Source organism: Eublepharis macularius, chromosome 7, assembly GCF_028583425.1.
Source record: "Eublepharis macularius isolate TG4126 chromosome 7, MPM_Emac_v1.0, whole genome shotgun sequence".
Lineage (NCBI taxonomy): Eukaryota > Metazoa > Chordata > Lepidosauria > Squamata > Eublepharidae > Eublepharis > Eublepharis macularius.
In genome coordinates, this window is record NC_072796.1 from 83,599,178 (window position 1) to 83,620,163 (window position 20,986).

Consider the following 20,986-nt stretch of genomic DNA (forward strand, 5'->3'; position numbering starts at 1 on the left):
TTGTTACATCCCTGTTGTCCCAGCTAGGCCTACTGATAAATTGGGAGAAATCTTCTCTTGTCCTTTCCAGGACAATTTGCTTTTTTGATGTGAGCCTCAACTCCCTTCGTGGCAGGGCGTTTCTGCCCCAAGATAGATTGCGTAGGTTATGTTCCCTGGCGCAATTTTTTATCTCCCACCGTTATCAATCAGCCCTTATGATTCAGACCTTGTTGGGGCTTATGGCCTCAACCACTGCCGTGGTCTTTTTTGCACAACTCCGCATGAGACCCTTGCAAAACTGGTTCGTCCGCAGCTATACCCCGCTGACTATGAGTCCCCAGGCCAGTTATTAGGTCCCTCCTATGGTGGGCTTCTCGTGCTAACCTGTCCGAGGGATGTGCCTCTGGTCCCTTCTTGGCAGAGGTGACAGTCTCATCTGATGCCTCTAACTTAGGCTGGGGGGGGGGACACTCCGGTACAGTGTCCGTGCAGAATACTTGGTCCCCTGCAGAGACTGCTCTGCATATCAATGTTTTGGAACTTAGGGCGATCCGTTACTCCTTTGCTTCTCTTGCAGGTTTCCTTCGCAACTTACGGGTGCAGGTCCTCTCGGACAACACGACTGCCTGCTATTATTTGAACAAGCAAGGGGGAACAGCATCGCTCAAGCTATGTGCTGAAGCCACGACTCTGTGGGAGTGGGCTATTCGCAACAACGTCCATGCCCAGGCCATCCACATAGCTGGGACTGTGAACACCACGGCCGATTTACTGAGCAGGGTGTTCCTAGAGCAGCACGAATGGTCCCTGGGGACAAAATACATCAGCCAGGTCTTCCGGCAGTGGGGCTTCCCCTCGATAGACCTCTTTGCTACAGCACATAACAAGAAAGCCTGCAGCTTTTGCTCCCGGGCGGGGGTGGACCCACTTTCGTTGGGGGATGCGTTTCAAATCCCTTGGTCCCAGGGTTTTTTCTACACCTTCCCTCCCACCCCCCTTCTACACAAACTGCTCTGCAGAATTTGAGCCTTCAAAACCCACTGTATTCTGATTGCCCCTTATTGGCCCCGTCAGGAGTGGTTTCCCCTTCTCCTCTCCCTATCCGAGGGTCACCTCATACACTTCCCACTGGTTCCGGATCTGTTGCACCGGGACGGCATGTGGCACCACAACCTCATGGCCCTGAGTTTGACGGCTTGGCTGCTTCATCCGCCAATGTAGCCCTGTCTGCAGAGGTTACTCAGGTCATCCTTAATGCCAGAAAGCTGTGTACCAGGGTGTCGTATTGGAGTAAATGGTCCCGTTTCTCACATTGGTTAGCCCCCACGGGGTTTTCTCCCTTCTCCTGCCCGCTACCGTTGGTGTTGGAATACCTTTTAGCCCTTCATACCTCGGGGCTCTCCGTGAGCAGTATTAAGGTGTACATGGCTGCTATTTCAGCTTTCCATGAGCGAGTTGACGGCAAGACTGTCTTCGCTCACTACCTATCCAAACAATTTCTGAAGGGGTTGTTCAAGACCTATCCCCCTAGGCACCCTCCGGTTCCCCAATGGAGCTTGCCTTTGGTGCTTTCTAAGCTGATGCTCCCACCTTTTGAGCCACTTGTGTCCTGCTCTTTGTCCTTTCTGATGCTTAAGGTGGCATTTCTGGTAGCCATTACATCTTCCAGGCGTGTGGGTGAGCTTACCGCATTGACCCTCCATTCTTGCAGTTTTTTCCTCAGAAGGTGTTACTACACACTAGTATTGAGTTCCAGCCCAAAGTAGTAAAGGGGAGACTCCTTTCTAGCCACTTCCTTGGCCCACTATAATTCCCAGATCTCTGAAGTCTAAGCAGGAGTTAGTGCTGTTTTTTCCCACTTTAGTCTGAGGACTAACAGTGCTTCACAAACATTTCTTCCTCACACAGAGGATTCTCTGGCTGACCCTCTTTGGTCAAAAGCCAGGCTCCAACTCCCTTTCACTCTCTTGTTTTCTCTCCAACTCCAACTGACAGCTTCCCCAACATTCCATCCCCAACTGCCATTTCAGGCTAGCCACGTTGGGGGGCAGGCGTGGGGGGGGGGAACATGGCAATCATAGCCCACTGACTGGAAATCTCAGGATCTGAAGCTGAGTCCGTCACAGAGGGCAATCTCTTTGAAAGATTAACTTGATTACCCTCCCCTTTCTTTTCATAAATGACTAGAGGTTTTCAGTTCTACTGTTAAGTATTTTTTTAAAATTCTCCAGCCTGGCAAGAGATGAAAAGGAATGAGGATGGAAGGAGAAGGTGGACAAACAGAAGAATTAAGAAGTGGGTAGAGAGGAATGAAGACATACGAGGTTGGATGACATACCAGGATGGGTTTAGCAACATACCACTTCCCTTCAGTCTCATTGCACTTTGCAGTATTTGAAGAGCTTTCTAAAAAAAAATAATAATAAAAATATCACTGGCTGCACAAAATGGTGGCAAACGCCACCAACCAGGAATTCAGTGTCAGTTTGATTGCTCTGCTTTGCCCCTAGTGGCCATGGGCAGACTGTACAAAAAGTAAAAAAATGCATTTGCTGAATGCAAGAGGATTCCAATTTCATGAGCCCTCAAGAGCTGGCAGACCCTGGGAAGTTTGTCCCTATAGTTCTCCTATAGTTCTGTTGGTGACCCTGCTTATGGGGCAGGTAGTGAGAGGATTTTAGAACATACATACATGAAAACAGATGAAGCATAACACTGTAAAAACTTCCAGCACTTTTTACTGGTAAAACCCCGGTTCACAAAAGTTGATTAATATAAAAAAAAATCTTTTGGATTTTTTTAAAGTTCTGACTATAATTCTATAAAGGAAGGTAGGTTTCCAGAGGCTGGATCAGACAGGGAATATGTAGGCACAGCATTTGGACTCTCTGTTTCCTCTTCAGCTAGGAAATCCTCTTAGCTGATCAGGGTAACTAGCAGTACAGTCTTAAGTAGAGTAACATAGTGTAACTTACACCCTTCTAAGCCAAACAACTTCAAAAGATAATGAAGGGTGCTAGTCAAATTAGGATTTTACTGTAAGATTTTTTTTAAAGAGCAGCCTTCAGTTTTTTTTCTTGATGTTTTTGTTCTTAACAAAGTACATCTGGAAAGCCATTTATCATCAGTTCGACCAGTAGTGGCTAAACAAATAGAATGTTTAAATCCTTGTTAGGGAGAAGCGACACAGACATTACATTAACCCAAACATGTTTGGAACTTAACTATGTATGTATCTATGTAGATAAACTCCCATACCTCCATTTGAACCTGGGCCACAGAAGCTGGGATTTTGCCTTTTTATGTACCCTTTCATTTGCTTGGGAGTGAATGTTGAACCTCTCACTGCTCTGTTCACTGAGCTACTTAGCTGAGTAATGGGATTCTTCGGCACTCATCCCAGAATCAGAGTATGCAAATGAATCAGAAGAATAACCTGGTGGAGCCTAGGGACCTAAGATGACCATGGGCAAAGGGATTTTACTACTGTTTCAAGTCCACACTAAACAGACTGCACAACAAGAAAAATGGTAATGTAATTTTTAAAAACTTTAACAGGTTTAATTATGGCATGATTAGTATTAAGAGGCAAGTTACTGTCCACCACTTGTGAATCTTCTGTAGAATTTGGTGATTAAAACCGTATGTGTCTAATAGGGTAGCCAGCCTCCAGGTAGTGGCTGGAGATCTCCTGGAATTACACCTGGTCTCCAGGCCACAGAGATCAGTTCACCTGGAGAAAATGGCTACTTTGGCGTGTGGACTCTATGGAATTATGGCATGCCAAGGTCCTTTCCCTCCCCAAACCCCAATTTCTCCAGATTTCTCCAGGTTTCACAGCTCAGATCTCCAGGGATTTTTCAACTTGGAGCTCGCAACCCTAGTGTCTAAATGTTACTGGCAATCATCATGAAAATAAAGTAATCCTGAAAACAAGCAATTTAAATATATTTATATAAGATCGAATAGTTAGGATAATAAAACAACGGTTTACAAGAAGTCATACCAAAAGCTAATCTTGTTCCTATAAAGAAGTCTTTTAGCTAGTCAGTGGGTAAACATTCTCACCAAGTGAAGTGAGTAAACAAACAGAAAGCATGCCTTTCTCTCCAGTAATGAAAGTCTGGGAATGAGGACGACCACCTGTTCTCTTACGCCGATCTTCATGAGTAGATCTGTTTTGAACATACCCTTCAGGAGGAATATTCTCATGTTCTTAAAAAAGATTAGGGCACACAATTACGTGTAGGATATACAGTACTGTTTCTTATGATGCTGAGGCCTAGTTCTCAAACAACAGATGAGGTAATAAACCTGTTTTTGGGTTAAAATTGCATGTTTTTGTGTTAATCTATAGGGAAAAATTCTGAAAACTGGAGGACCAACCAAAATATCACAAAACAGTGAGACACAGGCCGTCGTCACATGGGCTTTTTTTTAGCGCTAAAATGGCGCTATTTCCCGGCAAACACCCACCTTATTCCAACACTGATGCGATTTCCTCATTGCTGTTTTTTGCTTGATAGTTGCGATATTTTGCGCCTCAGTGTGAATGCCTCACATCGATGTATTTCACCTCGCAACGTCCTATGCCCTCCCTTCAATCCCAGAATCCATTTCTTCCTGCGACTCCTTTTTTTAAAATTTTATTATGTCCTTATAACGCCATAACGACATAACACAATGAAAACTTTCTGCTGAAGTAAAAATGACTCAATTGCCATGGCAGAGTCTTCAGCGATGGGGATCACGTCAGACAGGGAGTTTTCTGCGGGCAAAGGGCTATTTATATAATTTCAAAGTTGGAAAAACAAAAGGGTCGTAATGTTTATATGCTGTTAATCCGTTATAGCGGAATTAAACGCCAGAATAATAAAAAAAAGGGGGGAGGAGCTGCTTCTGCGCGGTTAGAGAGAACAGAACAGAGTGCTTCGGTGTGGACAGCTGGTGGCGCGAAGAGCCGTTAGGTGACCCAAAGAAACGTTACTGTGCCGATAACAGGTAGGACGCTATATGCTGTAAATTTAACGGAAGAGATGCCCGTGTGACGACGGCCACAAGCTTGTTAAGTTCCCCAGAATTCTTCATCAGGCTAGATGATGAAGTACTAAAAAGGGGAGGAGGAAATGTTTCAGGGCATGTTTGAAGAGCCCAGAGTGCTACTGTTTATATCTTTCTTTAAAGCTGTTTCTGGTCTGTATCAGTTCATATAGAAGGTAATGGTGGGAGGGTTAACATGACTGAACTTCTCCATACAAAAGATCCCCTGCACATAGAAAACTAGCATGTTAGGGAAATGGGTAGGCTAGAACTCTTTCCTAAAGCTGCCAAATGGCGGGATGCCCCCTGAATAGAGTCTTAATGGGATTTTATTTACCTCCATGCCAAACAGAGCTTCAATGGCCTCTTTCCACACATTAAGCCTCTATTAAAGGGACAGGGCATTTTTCTTTAAGCCATTTGGTATTCCTATCCTCCCCCCCCCAATATGTAATATTCTATATATAGAGATTATTTTTTGTAAGGCAAAGCATTCAGTCATCTGGCAAAATGATAAGGCCTAGAAACTAAAAGGCTGAGCAACAAGAAAATAAAATACAACTTTATTTCACCAGGCACAGAATCTTAGGATTAAAAACAACATATATATAGTACAATTAAAAACTCAGATCATAATACAAAATAACAAGATGAAGTTACACAGCCAATAACAAAGAATCACAGTAATGGTTACACATGTATATTAACCAAAAGACTCAATGCATTTTGGCACTGGGGGGCCTTCTTCAGTGGTCAAAATTGTATTAACACACACACAAAACTATATTAGTATAAAAATATTTCTTTTTCAGGCCAGGCAGATTGTATATGAGTAACTAAAAACGTGAAGCTCCAGTTAATAGTTGTAAATAGGTTCTGCATAAACTAAAGAGTACTCACTCATCAGAGATGCTAACAAAGGACTACCATTATGTCCTGGGTCGTAGTTGAATTCCCAGTGTGTGTTCATGTGCAAACCTGTGTATATGTTACACAGCACATACTAATCTTCTGACTTTTTAAATGATGAAAAGAAACCACTGAAGAGTGCCATATTGAATGGAATCAGGAGTGGGGGTGCTGCTTAACTGTTCCAGCTCTGGCCATTTTCTATTCAAAATTTCCCTGTCCCAATGTGGAAAAGCAACTGGTAACATCTTGCAGCTGCTTTTAATTAGAAAAGCACAACCAAGAGACTGTTACATTCACCCAGCTCGGAGCCACATTCCAGCGCCACTGTTCCTCTTCTTCCATGGTGAAATTTTAAGTGGCCTTTCTATACTGCCTCTAGCAGTAGGTCATGTGCAGTAGCCACTGAAAATTGTAAGGCCTGCATGTTGCAAATACACTAGGAACCTACCTTATTCCCCACCTCCTGCTCAAATGAACAATGAACTAATAATAATTGATAAAAGTAGTATCTGTCATTCTTGTCTAACAACAGTGGCCAGAGAGATAGTTTCTTCTCTCCTAATGACCACAGAGTGGTTGGGGGGTTGGGACCCTAACTAAAAAATGAAGAGTAAAAGATATATAAAAATATAGAAGATTATAAAAATAGTTTAAAATTCTTGAAGAGCAGACAAATCTATCAGTTAAACATACAGAACAATAAAAATTGTGGATATTTTTAGATAATATAAGGGTAGTGCTGTATTTGATGGTCATTTTTGTGTGCAAACAGCTGTTTAACAGCAAGCTTGTCTAATTAATGTTACAATTGGATTGTATTAAGCAAGTTATCAGAAGCAAAGGTGGCATAGTATAGTCTGATCTTGTCAGATCTTGGAAGCTAAGCAGGGTTGGTACTTGGATTGGCAACAACCATAGAAGACTCTGCAGAGGAAATCTGCAAACCACCTCTGCTTCTCACTTGCTTTGAAAGCCCTTTGCTTGGGTTGCCATAAGTTGGTTGTGACATGTATATAATGGAAGGAAGGCAGCATGGTATAGCCCAGTCTCATCAGATCTCAGAAGCTAAGCAGGGCTGGTAGAAATCACCAAGGAAGGCTCTACAGAGGAAGGCAACAGCAAACCACCTCTGCTTCTCACTTTCCTTGAAAAGTGCTTGCTGGGATCACCATGACTTGATGACATGTACATATGTAAGCAAACTACCAAGTTACAATGTTCTGAGGCCCTGGTCATCATCAGCCCGTGGTGTGTGGAGACATGGAGGCTAGGTAGCATTATCAACCGCCAGGTGAGGCCTGGAGTTCGTCCAGAATTATAATTGTCCTCAGGGCCCTTGAAGGAAATGGCAGCTTCACAGAGCAGGCTCTATGACATCACATCCCTGCTGTGACCCCTCCGCAGACACTACTCCCAAATAGTGCTTCCAGGACGCCTGCTAGGGTGTACAGCCACTCACACCTGCACTCTAGGCTTCCACCACCACTTGATGGGCAACAGGAGCAAATATGTGTGTGTGTGTGTGGGGGGGGGGAACTGTCATTGCATGATGTCATGATGTTACTTCTTCTTGCATACCTATATGTGAAGCTGTGACACTCTAGGTGATCATATAACCCTTTAAGAATTTCCCAGAGCTCTATGTCTTTTACCATAGCAATTTGGGAGATTTCTAGAGTGTTGCTGAAGCCATTTTTGTGCCCCTCCAACGCTCGAAAAGTTCCAGGATTTCAAAAGCCATATATTAAATAATTTAACTCCTAGCAAGAGGTACACTACAGATATTCTAGGTTTGTTACCAGGTATTGTACACAAGTAATATATTTACAGAATCTCTGCTTCCATTCTAAGCCTTTATTATTACAACATATTCAACGATTTTAATATCAATTCAATCAACAGAAAATCAGACCATTCATTATAACGACATTGATAATTAAAGGAGAGAAGTTACATGAGTCCAAAGAAATATTTTACCCAAAGTTGAAGTCACTGGGGAAAGAAATGTTACATTCCTTTCCCTCCCAGGAGCACTTCCTAGGTCCTACACTTCATTGGTTCCCATTTGCTGAACTGGAACTTAGCATGGTGAAGAAGTTATTTACATTTAAAACCACCACAAGATGATGTTAAGTTGCTTTGATTTGAACAGGATGGGGCACCCAAGGGCAACATTTAAGGAGGGCAGGGGTAGACACCCCCCATTTCATTCAATACATGATTAGGACTGAGCACTGCATATCTGGACAACAGTTTCGTTTAACATAACATTCTGGAAAAACAAATAGTTAAAAACTACCAAACAGATTCATATCTGTTCATTTATTTACTTCATTTATACCTCATTTCTCCCCAATGAGGACCCAAAACAGCTTACATTGTTCTCCTCTTTATATTTTACCCTCACAACAACAAAGCTGTGGAGTAGATTAAGGCTGAGAGTATGTGACTGGCCTGAGGTCACCCAGCAAGCTTCCATGGTAGAGTGGAGGTTCAAAACTGGGTCTTCCAGATCCTAGTCTGATGCTCACGGGTTGTCAGTGACTCTACGTGTTGAGTATGCATGCTGAAAATATGGATCCCTTGACTGACCTGTGTTAACAACACTGCACTATTGAGGTATACAAAAGTAATCACTATAAATGCTCATAAAGCATGTTTAACATCAAGCACATCTAAAAGCTATCTTTTGAATCATGTCTCCTTATTCAAATCTTAGCCTCTGCTCCACTGATATGACCCTAGACTTCTAAGCTGAGTTACTCCAGTCTAAGACCATTGATTTCAATGAGATTATACTGGAATAACTCTTCTTAGAATTTCACTGTGAGAATGCTAGATAGGAGACAGTAAGAGAATGTGCCTAAGGAAGCCACTGGCCATCCAGTGTGAGGTAACCTGAGCGGGTGACTGCAGGTCTATATCCATCATTGTGTCAGAGTACAGTCCCTCTAATGCCAGATTTATTTTAAAATTTATACCTCACTAACATGGACTCCTCAGCATGTTTAGCAACATATATTTAAAAGCACTTAAAACAATGGCATGGATCCTAGAAACAGTAAGAGAAATGCAATCCTTCTTGCCTCCTTTCAGCAGCCCGTGAAAAACTGATCATGGGGGTTGAGGGAGCCTTGAGAAAAAGTGCTACGAGAAAGCATAAGGGAGGAAATTGGGGAAAGGAGGGGAAACTGGGCAAACTTGAGCAAAAACAGAAAGCTTCCTTTGCCAGCAGAAGCAGAACGTGGAGGTGATTTCACCCAGTTCCCCTTCTCAGTTTCCCCATACTCCATGGTGGTTTGTTCTATAAGTATTCCTCTGACTCACAGCATTCGGTCTTGGGAGAGCAGGAGATGACAGAGATTCATTTGATAGGATCCAAGCCAACATAAATGTAAAAGATAAATTACAAATGTGCAACACTTGCACAGCATAAGTTAACGGGTTTCTCATCTTCAACCACTCATCCATGATTGCAGTCAGAGGCAACATGTTGATGTGTGTGGATAATTGTTCTGAGCTTGATTATGAAAGCTAGATTTATTTTTTACTTCTTTTCCTACCCAGAACTTTCCCTATCTTGAATGAGATTTTCTAAAGATTTCATTTTCATTTATGACTTGAAAAACCAAAAGCTAAAAAGATAGAAATTTTCCAGTCTAAGAAAACCAACACTTGCATCTAGTTGAATTTATCATACATCTTACTCATAAGTAGGAAGGCCATGTTTGATAATGAGTTTATTGACTAATTACATTTTAAAATTACATAAAATATTTCAAATAAAACCAACTTATTTGCAGCTTGAAGTAATTCACTAGCACATTATAAAGTCATCAAATACTAACATGGTACAGCATGCCTTGTTTCCTGTTTACTAAATACACTGTTGGCGGTCTGTTTTATGTCTTTCAGGTTAAATTTGGAATTGTTTGCAGCCAGCGATGTCATGAAACCTAATGTGAAAGTCCTCCACTTAAAGGAAAACATTGCTTTCTTGGCCCAGCTCCTTGCCAACACCAGCCATAGTGCATTCCCTGTAGTCTACAAATCTAAGCCGGATCAGGCAGAGGTGTTCCTGGGAACAATTACACGGTGAGATACAGATACATTATTCCTTGCAGATATGTGGGTTCTTGGGCTAGAACAACAAATCACAATTGTAATCTACTGTGTTATGAAAGCCCATATCTTGAACCAGCGGTTTTAAGATATTTAGCAATTTTCTATTTTTATGCTTTGGAACAATTGCATGTGTATTTTTACTCACTATGGTATCTATGGATCTAGGTATTCATCATTGTTAACATTTTATTAGTAACTAGTAGTACATTTGGCTATTAAGTAAACAAACTGCAAAATTTTAAGTCTACTTATTAATATAATTTTTATCATCCAAACTGAAACATAAATGACAGTTGCTATTTGGAAATATTAGAATCTGTTATTCCGGTATATGGTTGTCTGGTTTGGAGTTCAAGAAGGTCAGAGTGAGGAGGGGGTGTAAGGAGATAATAACTCAGCAGAAATGTAAGTAACAGGAACATGTACAGTTGTATAGGTCTTGTCACTGAGGGGTATCGCTCTGAGAGGTTGCCTTTCTGAAGTGTTTACAGGTTCAGTGGCTTGGAGACAGCTTTGATTCTCTATAAGTAGTGACTCCTGTTTCCTTGCTATTTTGCCTTGTGGTGCGATGCCTGCTAGGTGCAGGGGCAATATTCTGCTTGCTTAAATCAGCATACTGTACTGCAGACTGAGAGGAGGGATATATGTGGAAGTTAAGGCTTGAATTTCATGATTTGTCAGCAGAAGAAGTGCAAATTTTCACCATGTTTCTCTCACCCCAGCAGGCCCCTTCAGCTTCTGGAAAGATGATTCCTAAGGTTGCAGGATCCATGTGGACAAACATCTCCTTGGGCTGGAGGGGAGGGCTAGAAGTTGGGAAGAAGGGGACAAAATTACCTCTTTACCCTCTTCCACAAGCATAGCTCTGCTGACAAGAGGTCGGAGGAACAATTTCGCTCCCTTCATCCTCCTTACTGCACCCCCCCCCCAATCACATGGGTTGGACTCTAGGAACCATTTTTCTGGGAGCTGAAAGAGAAAATTGCCAAACAGGAATTATGCAGTGTCTCTATAACTTATATGCATTATAACCAGTAAGGCAGAAAGTGATTACAGTACCCCAGTAGGCAGACACAGCTTTGTTTATGGATCATGGAACACCATGTACCATATAGTTGAGCTTTAGGGAAAGGAGGAAAAGGTAACATGTCAATGTCAGGAGTTGGTGGTGATCCCTGTATTTCATTTTTTGCATGGGCGATTTTTGCTGCATTTGGCCCCATACCTCTTTCAGTTTTCTTCTGGATTCTGGATGATTAACTTTCACTTCAGATTTCAATGCAGCATTTCAAGGGATCTCTTCTGAGTTTTCTCCTTGTGCAGAAAATCGCGAGCAGAAAACTCAGAAGATAACCCTTGAAATGCTGCATTGAAATCTGAAGGGTGAGTTAATCATCCAGAATTTGGAAGAAAACACAAAGAGGGGCCAAATGGTGCAACAACTGCCCATGCAAAAGGCCTATGTCTGGTGCCAATTGAACCACTTCTCCTAAATGTGGAGCCTGTCCAATAGCTTTTTAAAATATGTATCATTTCATGGCCTGTCTGCTAAGCTACCTAATTTTAAGGGTTGTCAAATGCCTTCCTGTGCCTGCTTTTTTGAAAGAATTTCCATTGCCTGTAAAACAGACTTTTTGTTTGAAATTTGCCTGGGAGTATCCGTTGGGAGATAAGTACTATCCTTAAGAATTTCATTGCAATTGGATGGAGGAAAAAAGCCAAAAATGTATTTTACATCAGAACCAATGGGAATGAAAAAAACTAAGTAACTAAAACTAACAGTTTAAATAATTAATTTAATGAACCTGACTCATATTGTTAAAAAAGTAAATGAACCCAAGGTGATCTTTTGGTGCACTTCCTCTATTCATACCAGGCAAAAACCTCAAGACACGCTAAACTTATCTATGCAGAAAGACTCATATGATCAACTTGATCATAAAATCGAAGTAAAATTGATAGAAAAAAAATCAACAGCCGCCTCTCTTTGTTCTTTTACTTGAATGAATGAAAAAATCAACAGCCGCCTCTCTTTGTTCTCTTACTTGAATGAATGAAATTCTTTCAAGATAAAACATGTTGTGATTCAGAGCCTCGCTACAAGTGACATTTTACATGTGAAGGACACTTGATCATTTTCGCAAGTCTTTCTGGGAACTGAAGTCCCTCTCCCCCACCCCTTTTCCTTCTGTTCCTTCCCCTCTCTGTTAGAATTGCTGCCTGAAAAGTCAGAGAAAGCCTGCGGCAACAGCAGCTTTTGCAAATCGTTCCTCCAGTCACAAGCCTGCGCTCAACGATCTTTGGGGGCGGGCAGCTGCAACTTTCTCCCTTCCCTGGGCGTCCTGCTCAGCTTCACCGACATGTCAGCTTTCTCCAGAGCATTCCCCCCCCCCTGGAGCAAGACGATTTGCAAAAGCTGCTGTTGCCGTAGGCTTTCTCTGTCTCTTCAGGAAGCGATTCTAACAGAGAGGGGAAGGAACAGAAGGAAAAGGAGTGGAGGAGAGGGACTTCAGTTCCCAGAAAGACTTGCGAAAATGATCAAGTGTCCTTCACATGTAAAATGTCACTTGTAGCAAGGCTCGCAGACAGTATAGCAATGTCTGTATTGCTTGTGATGCCTTGCTTCAGTAAACAGGAACTAAAGGAAGCAGGCGTCACCATTTCAAGGTATGGCAGCAAGGGTTTGGAGTGTGTGTGGAGGTGGGGTAACAATTTTGCTGCAGCTTTGTAATATGTGAGAAAAATCTTATGATGCTAAACTGAAATTTTACAACATCAAAATATTTTCTCTATTATTACCATGATATAAGCCTGCAATGACTCCATTGGCTAAATAATATAAATGCTTAAATATTCCAGGGTTCTGTAAAGAATTATTTATTTATTAAAGACTAGCTTTAGCCAGTTAGGAAGGCATCTGGATTAGAGACAGGCACGAACTGAAATACGAACCAAAATTAAGCACAAACCAGGCTGGTTCGTGGTTCTCGAACCACGGTTTGTCAGGTCCCATTTCTGACGAACCACCACAAACTTTAGGCTGGTTCGTTTGGTTCATTTATTTCTTCGTGACTGCAGACAGCCTGGTGCCAATCAATCAGTTTCCCAGGCAACAGGGGATGGACTTCCTGCAGACCTTCTGCTGACCCAGAAGTGACCTTCTGCTGACCCAGAAGTGACCTTCTGCTGACCTGGAAGTGATTATTTTCTGACCCAGCTGTGACATTTTCATGAACCAGACGAACCAGTTCACGAACCAGGGGCAGGTTCATGAAAGTTTGTGATTCGTGAAATTTGATGAACCACAAACCGCATGGTTCAGTTTTTTTCCAGTTCGTGCCCATCTCTAATCTGGAAATGGCATTTGTAAATACAGAATGTTTAATGGCAGTAAAAGAGTACAAATAATATGATGAAAAGCCTGACTTTATGGAAAGAAGATGCATGATCTTATACTGAAACTTAGAAAGGAACTGGGATATCCAGAATGGAAGTTATTCAGGAGGACCTCTTAATAAATAAAATTTGTGTTGTATCATACAAGTCTAGAATTCAACTTGCCAGGTCCACAACAACTGCTAGAAAGTTCTGCATCTGTGGCATCTGTATCACCCAAGGAGGTGATACATTGGCCATTTCCACACGGCTCCCCGCTGCTCGTAACAACCCGGAATATAACGAAAAAAATGCAGAAGATTGCATTTTCTCGTGCAAGATTTGCGCGACGTCATGTGACGTCACACAAATCTCGCGTGAGAAAATGTGATCTTCTGCGTTTTTTTCACGCTATTCCGGGTTGTTATGAGCAGCGAGGAGCCGTGTGGAAACGGCCATTATCCCTTTTTCTTTCTTTCTTTCTTTCTTTCTTTCTTTCTTTCTTTCTTTCTTTCTTTCTTTCTTTCTTTCTTTCTTTCTTTCTTTCTTTCTTTCTTTCTTTCTTTCTTAAAATATTTTTATTTCAATTATTAACAAAACTGTTTACAATATGAAATACAATATGGGTAAATTGTTAAAAACTACATAACAGAGAAAGGGTCATTATCTCTTTCGATGCAGTAGTTACTTATTTAGGGGAAGTGTGGAGGCCAAACAAACCTCATTAGAAATCATATCAAGATATGGGGGGAGGACCAACAAGATATATGAATTGAGTGGTGTATGAACAACCCAAGCTCGTGTTTATCTAAACTTTACATACACTCACTTCTGTTTGGTGCTATGTTGGTTCAGCAGAGAGGCAGTGTTAATGTGGCCTGCTTCTTATGTTTATACACAGTTTTGGTTTTTCTGGCACAATCCTGCCTTCTCTAGGAATGCTTGGCAGTGGTCTTCAGTTTGTTTTTCTTTCATCTTAATTTTCTTTTCTTTTTTGCTTTTTGGCAAATCTCTGTTGAGAACTGCATTTCTCCTCCATTTTTATCTGAGTTTTGAAGAGCAAACTTCAAGGGTTTTTTTGCATGTATGAATATAGGACATGCCAAATGTCTAAGAAAATAGGAACCGTTTGAGAGCATTTTATTATTCTTTTTTACCCAGATGTCTCCTTTGGTACCTATCCATTTCTTTTTTTTAAAAAAACTTCACTTTGAAGAATTTGAAGATGATGATATGAAACATCATCTTACTTGTATCAGTTGGGCATTTCAAATTAATAAATCAAGAATCATTTCTTAAGATGAGAACCAAATGATTAAAATTCATAGCTGAATCCTTAAGGTACATATTTGGTTGAGTTACGTGTATGTGATTCTAGTTTTACCCTGTTAAATCACATTAGTGAACTTTTCCAACATGTTATGATTTTTTTTATCATTCAGCTATCCCATTTTTCTCTGTTGTATGGCACAGATGTGGGTGTATACTTTCAGATGGGTAGCTGTATTGGTCTTCAGTCAAAGAGCAAGATCCAGGTCCAATAGCACCTTAAAGACCAACTACATTTCCTGAATTTGAATGAGCTAGGAAGGAGGTTTCCCAGAAAGGTAACAAAAAGGTAATTGCCTCTAGGCAGAGTGGACACAAAGGCTGGCAGGATGCAGAAAGGGCTTGCAGGTTGAAGGCTTCTCTTTGCCTGTAGCAGGTTGGTAGGAAACATTCAGACAGGGTCTGTTCAAGTAATCAAGCCCATCTGGGTGCTTGATAATAATAAGATTTTTTATTCAGGAAGACTTGTCCTTGCAGATAAGATTACATTGATAGGTCTAGGTGAGTGCAAGCCCCTGTGATAATGGATAGACAAGCCGATGTTCCATCAGTGAATCAGTCTCCCATCCAAAGTTATGGCTGCTTATTAGCATAGCCTGAGGAGAGCCTTGGCTTTTCCTTCTCCAAAGTATGGCATTTCTAGATCCTGAAATGGGTACCATAATGAATCTAGCCAAGATGGAGTCAGAGCAGACAGCACACATCTGGGAAGGGAATGCCTGGTAACAGAGCAGGGATGTGAAGTGCAGAAAATCAGCATCTGTAATGCGAGACAATCCTATGTCCCGATTCAATCCTGGGGGATCCATAGTTACAAATCTGCAAATAAACTCAGTTTCAGCAATCTCACGTTGTAATTTTCCTTTGAAATTTCTCTGCTTCAGAGAATTACAACATGTATTATAGCTAGCTTCTAATTAAGCATTGTATTAAGGTGCTATTGGAGATGAATGTATTTCACCAAACTTATTACTTGTCACATAGTTTCACATCTTAGTGGAAACAGAGTCTACTACAGAGTTAGCCCCTTTTGGTTCTCTGACAGGTATACTTCTGGCTGACAAAAGTGTGTGCGTGTGTTTTTTACAATAGCACTTTACATGTTTAGACGTACATCAGAAAAAAAATCACATGAGAGGAGGCCTGACTGATGCTTTTGCAGTGCTTTATCAGACTTCCATGAAACATTCTTAATAAGTATCCAAAGACCTACAACTCTAATAGTTCACAAACTGTAGAGTCCACTGGGTTGAAAATGTTACATTAAATAAGCTTAACTCACTCAATTATTTCCCAGCTGTCCATAGCAATAAAGTGAGAACTGATGCTAATAAATGATGGAGCCAAAATGCTTGTCTCATTCTTTCCCTTGTTAACTCACTCTTACAATTTTGAATTCCACATCACTTGCCAGTGGGGAGGGGGGGAGTGTTTGAAATTTGCACAAATACCACAGTAAATTGGAAGACAATGGAAATAAAAAGGTAAAGGTATGCATTACATATCCCCATGACGTAGCACAGAATTAAAACCAAACCATCTTAGGTACTGTGGAAAAATTAGCTGTTTATTTAAGATATAGGGATTCTAAGGTTATATGTACAGGCTAGAGGTTCAATAGTTATTCCTTCTGTCCAGGGAATCCTGAGAATTGTAGTTCGATGGATTACAGATTAACAGAGAATTCTCAGCATCTCACCAACCTTCAGTTTTCAGTGTTGAGGAAATCATGACCATTGCAGTGCTATAGATAATGTAAAACACATCCTAACTCACTTTCAATAGCTGAAAAACACCTTCACTATTAATATTCCATGTTGTTGGAGCTAGGTCACCTGATGTGTAACAAATTGCCTTGTACTGAAAGCGAGCACATTTAGAGAGACATATACTGGATCAAATTACAGGTTGTGAGTCTTCCTTCCTTCTTTCACATCGTGAGTTCCATACTGGGAACTTAATTCCTAGGCACGTGCAGGCCAGTTCTGATCAGGACTATAGTGCTCAGGGAGAGAGGTGCTCCAGACTCCTCCTCTGTGCTGTTTTCCTGACCTCAGATGGTTCCAGGAAAGTATTTGCTGATGGCTATCCATAAGTTTCTCCAAAGGGGCACACAGTGGTTCACTTGGGCCCATTTCAAACTGGGAAAACAGCATGCAGGAAGAGGCTTTAGCCCCCTCTCCTGGCATGCCATGGTCCTGATCTGATCCACAAATCCCAGGGAATTAAGTTCCCAGCACAAATCTTGCAACAGATGTCTGATGGTGTGGATAAGCTTGCCAACTCCAGGTCTGGAAATTCCTGGACATTTGGGGGTGAAGCCTGGAGGGTTTGGGGAGGGGCCACAGCAGGGTATAAATTTTATAGACTCCACCCAAAGCAGTCATTTTCTTCTGGGGGACTGATCTTTGAAGTCTGGAAATCAGTTATAATTCTAGGAGATCTCTAGGCCCCACCTGGAAGTTGACAACTCTATGTGTGGAACTGGGAAGAATGTAAAGAAAATGTAAGACACAGATCCTTAGAAAGGGAGTTTTATGAATAGTTGTTTTTCCTGTTCATTTTTGTCATACATTTCCCTTTTTTGCCTGTGCAGCAAACACGTACCTTCTTGGGTATACAAAATAGAGAATGGGAAGCTGTTGTAATAACAACAGTACCACGAGTGAATCTGTAGTCCTTTCTTATCTAGTCTGCCATTTAATAGAGTGAAATGTTTTAGATGAGAGGAGGTGGTAACACAGAAACCACAATGCTGTATCATTTCTCCAGGAAGGCATAAAACACTCTACCTATAAAGAAAAAAACAGTAAAAAAATGTCTATTGCCAATTATGTGAGATGAGTGAAGAGTTCTGGCAGGTTGCCCACCTTTCTGCCTACTTTTAATTACTTAAGCAACCCCTTTTCTCCACCTAACCTTGGAGCTCATTGAAATTTTGGTGGTTGAAGGAATTACTATACTTAAGGCAAACTTTTTTCAAAATAAGAGGGCACTGCCAGAAACGTACCCAATCTGAAACTGGCAATAAGCCAAGCTTGTTTCTTTCTTTCTTTTTTTTAAAAACCACTTCTGCCAGTTTCAGTCATGCGGCAGAATTTTTTGCTTAGTTCTGGATAGGCTGCATAAGGAAGCCAGCATTGCTCATCTCATGTGTGGATGCTCATCAAAGTTCTTATTAATTAAATAAGTTCATGTTAAATGTCCTCCAGGGTGTTTTTTTTGTCCTCTAGGAGTTTTTTTTAGAGGCTTCAGGCACTGAGTAGTTAGAAGCTGCTAGTGATTTCTGGAAAAAATTTTCTGCTTTTTTTTTACATTAAAATCAAGGCATTGACTTAACTTTCATAAGGTTTGTCTGAGTCTTAAGAACAGAAATGTTTCTGGAGGCTTGGATACTTCTGCAAAATCCAGCCTGCTTCTGTTGTCCCAGAAAATCAAACATCACATACAAATGGTTTTTCCAAACGTTAGGCTCAGCTCTCCACACAATAGAACCATGTTAATAAATGCTCTGCTTTGTGAGAATCCCATTTGAAATCATAGCTTGCCATGCTAGAAGCTAACTGGTGTAAGGGTCAAGTGTTGTCAGTGACTGCACAAGTAAATATAGCCCCAATTATTTACATGTTCAAGATTTTTTCCATTTCAGCTTTGAGGGAAAAGAAAATGATTTTTATTAATAATGATTTAATCAGGTGAAAATTTTTTGTTCCCTTGGAAAATGTGTAGTAGCCTGAAAAAATGAAACTGCATTTGTGCTAGACCTAGAACAACTTATTTTTTGGTTAGGAGAAAGCCGTTTACAGAATATTGTGGATTAACAGTGCCATCCTAAGCACAGTTGAACCCTTCTAAGGCCATTGACTTCAGTGAGCTTAGAAGGATTTAACTTTGCTAAGGATGCTGCTTGTTAGTAGCCCTTAACCCAGTTTATAGACTTATAATTGTTGCTTTGCTGTCCCACTGGTAAGAAATTGTTGTCTGCATTAAAAAGAGATGGCAGAGCAGCTGTTCTCAGTAACAATAATGACACTATTGCTGAGACAAACATTTTCATCATGATGCATGGGAACACTAAATCCAAACCACATTGTTTAGCTAATACATGCTTTCCCTCCAGTAAAGTGCAATGTCACATAACTGAAAGTAAATTGAAGAGATCATAGTTTAGAAAATATGACAAAATTGAAAATGTAAAGCTGCATTATACAGTAACATCCTTTATGGGGAAAATTAATTGATCCAAAATGTTACGTCTATTTATATTCCAGAGTGGTTTATTGGGTATAATTTTTCTGTAGTTGGCAAAATGAATTGAAAGTTTGCAAAGCCAGAATTACTTAGGGACAAAAGTGTGTTTCATCAATGTAAACTCTGTGCTTTGAATATGTGCTGCCTTAGAGATGGATACATTTCAATTAGATGACATGTATGAGCTACTGTTCTTCCTAGAAATTTCCTTTGCTTTACTCAGTGGTTGTGTTCTGATGTGATGACAAACTTGATTTGTCCTTTTGAGAATCAGCATTGGAAACTGGGCTTATGCATTCTCTTTTCCCTCTATCTTTGCCTCACATATGGCTGAAGAATTTAGGACTTCCTGATATACAACCGAACATAATTTCCTATTATGTCTGAACCATGCACCCTGGTTTATTTCTTGTCTATATAATTCTAAACCAGGATTAAACCACAACTATACCAGACTACAGATGACTCACTGGATGTATCACAAATGATAGTTTGTTTCAAATCAAGACATCGTCCTTTCCAAGCCAAGTATGAGGGAAGAGAGGGGAAGAGAATTTCCAAGGCTCATTCTTGTAATGGCAAACCATATTAATATTTATTCAAGGGATATATAGAGTACCCTTTTGATAATTCCAGGTGGTTTACATAAAACAATCACAAGATTGTTACCATAAGTTAAACTACAACAATTGCCATGTTTATAGTTACAGCTGAATGGAGTCAAATGAGGCATTAATGACAATAACGCAGTTCCTTTCAAATGGTTATTGATCCTCAGATGTCTTATGAAGGCATTTTTTTAAAAAAATCTGTAAGTTATATAGCACAATGCCTTTGGAATGAGTAGGGTGTTAATGAGGGAAATTGTGCTGTTTATTCTGCTCATATAAACAATGAAAAAACTTTTAAATAGAAATGCACAGTCTGTATACACAAATGATGATTCCTACACTTGTTTTGAAAAATTTCCCTGACTGCGCACTCATAATTAAAACATTCTTCTGTGTCTTATTGAGAAGTCTGGCGTGCTCAATTGCACCAAAAATGTGTGCTAGTTTGTCATGTACTTCTTGTGCATGGTTCTTACATCTTCCATCAATTTATGCATGGAGCTATTATACCCTCTGAACATTCACATGATAATGTATGCAGCTAGAACATTTGTTTGCCATTATTATTGCTCTTAAGATAGTTATGTGAATGTCACTGCAACTCACTAGACATTTGCATGGTGTAAATTAGCATCTGTCAGCATTTCTTGTTAATTATTTGGAAGCTATGCTCTACCCTGGAATAGTGTGGAACTACTCATTTAACCACCCTGAAGGCCAGGTGTGGTGGAAAGGATGGGAAAAGATTTTAAAATAACAATAAATGTTGGTATTGTGTATTGTCCATTTATTTTCTATAAATACTTTCCCTACAGTTTTTAAAAAAATATATGTACAAATTTCTGAGGGCTCTGAAGCAGGTGCTCTGGGTTGCAGGTCTTCTACTGGATCTTGAGTATGAAAAATTTCTGTTAAAGCACAACATTATTTCTCATTGTTTTTTTAAAAAATAATGAGTTTCCTTTGTTACACAAATAGCCATCCAGATGTACAAAGTTCTTCAGAATGAACGGTAGTACTGTGATCTGTGAATTAAAATACTGGGAGGCAAATTAAAAGCACAAGTAGCTAACTTTTAGCCTGTGGGTGGCTTTGATGGAAGTGCAGACTGTTATTAAACAATGGAATCAGTATGGGCAAGATGGAAATGCAAGGTATGTATGGAAAGACCACTCATATATTTGTCCTTAAGTATGTGACTGGAATTGAAAGTCTTGTCTACTTATAATTTTTAAAAGACTCAAATTAGAACTAGAAGCAAGAAACCTTTCAGGAACATTTGAACATTTCTGGACCTTAAAAAGTCTCTAGCCATTTGTGTGTTCTTCCCATGTATTTCTATTCTCCGATCAAGAGCAAGG

The 20,986-nt window shown here is 40.5% G+C and overlaps 1 protein-coding gene across 1 annotated transcript in view; it reads left to right on the forward strand.

The window, feature by feature from the left end:
• Positions 1-20,986, forward strand: part of LOC129333050 (chloride channel protein C-like) — a 105,142-nt gene that overhangs the window by 72,827 nt on the left and 11,329 nt on the right. The window contains exon 12 of the mRNA XM_054984365.1: positions 9,850-10,029. Coding sequence (XP_054840340.1) covers positions 9,850-10,029 — 180 coding nt within the window. The remainder of the gene's footprint in view (positions 1-9,849; positions 10,030-20,986) is intronic.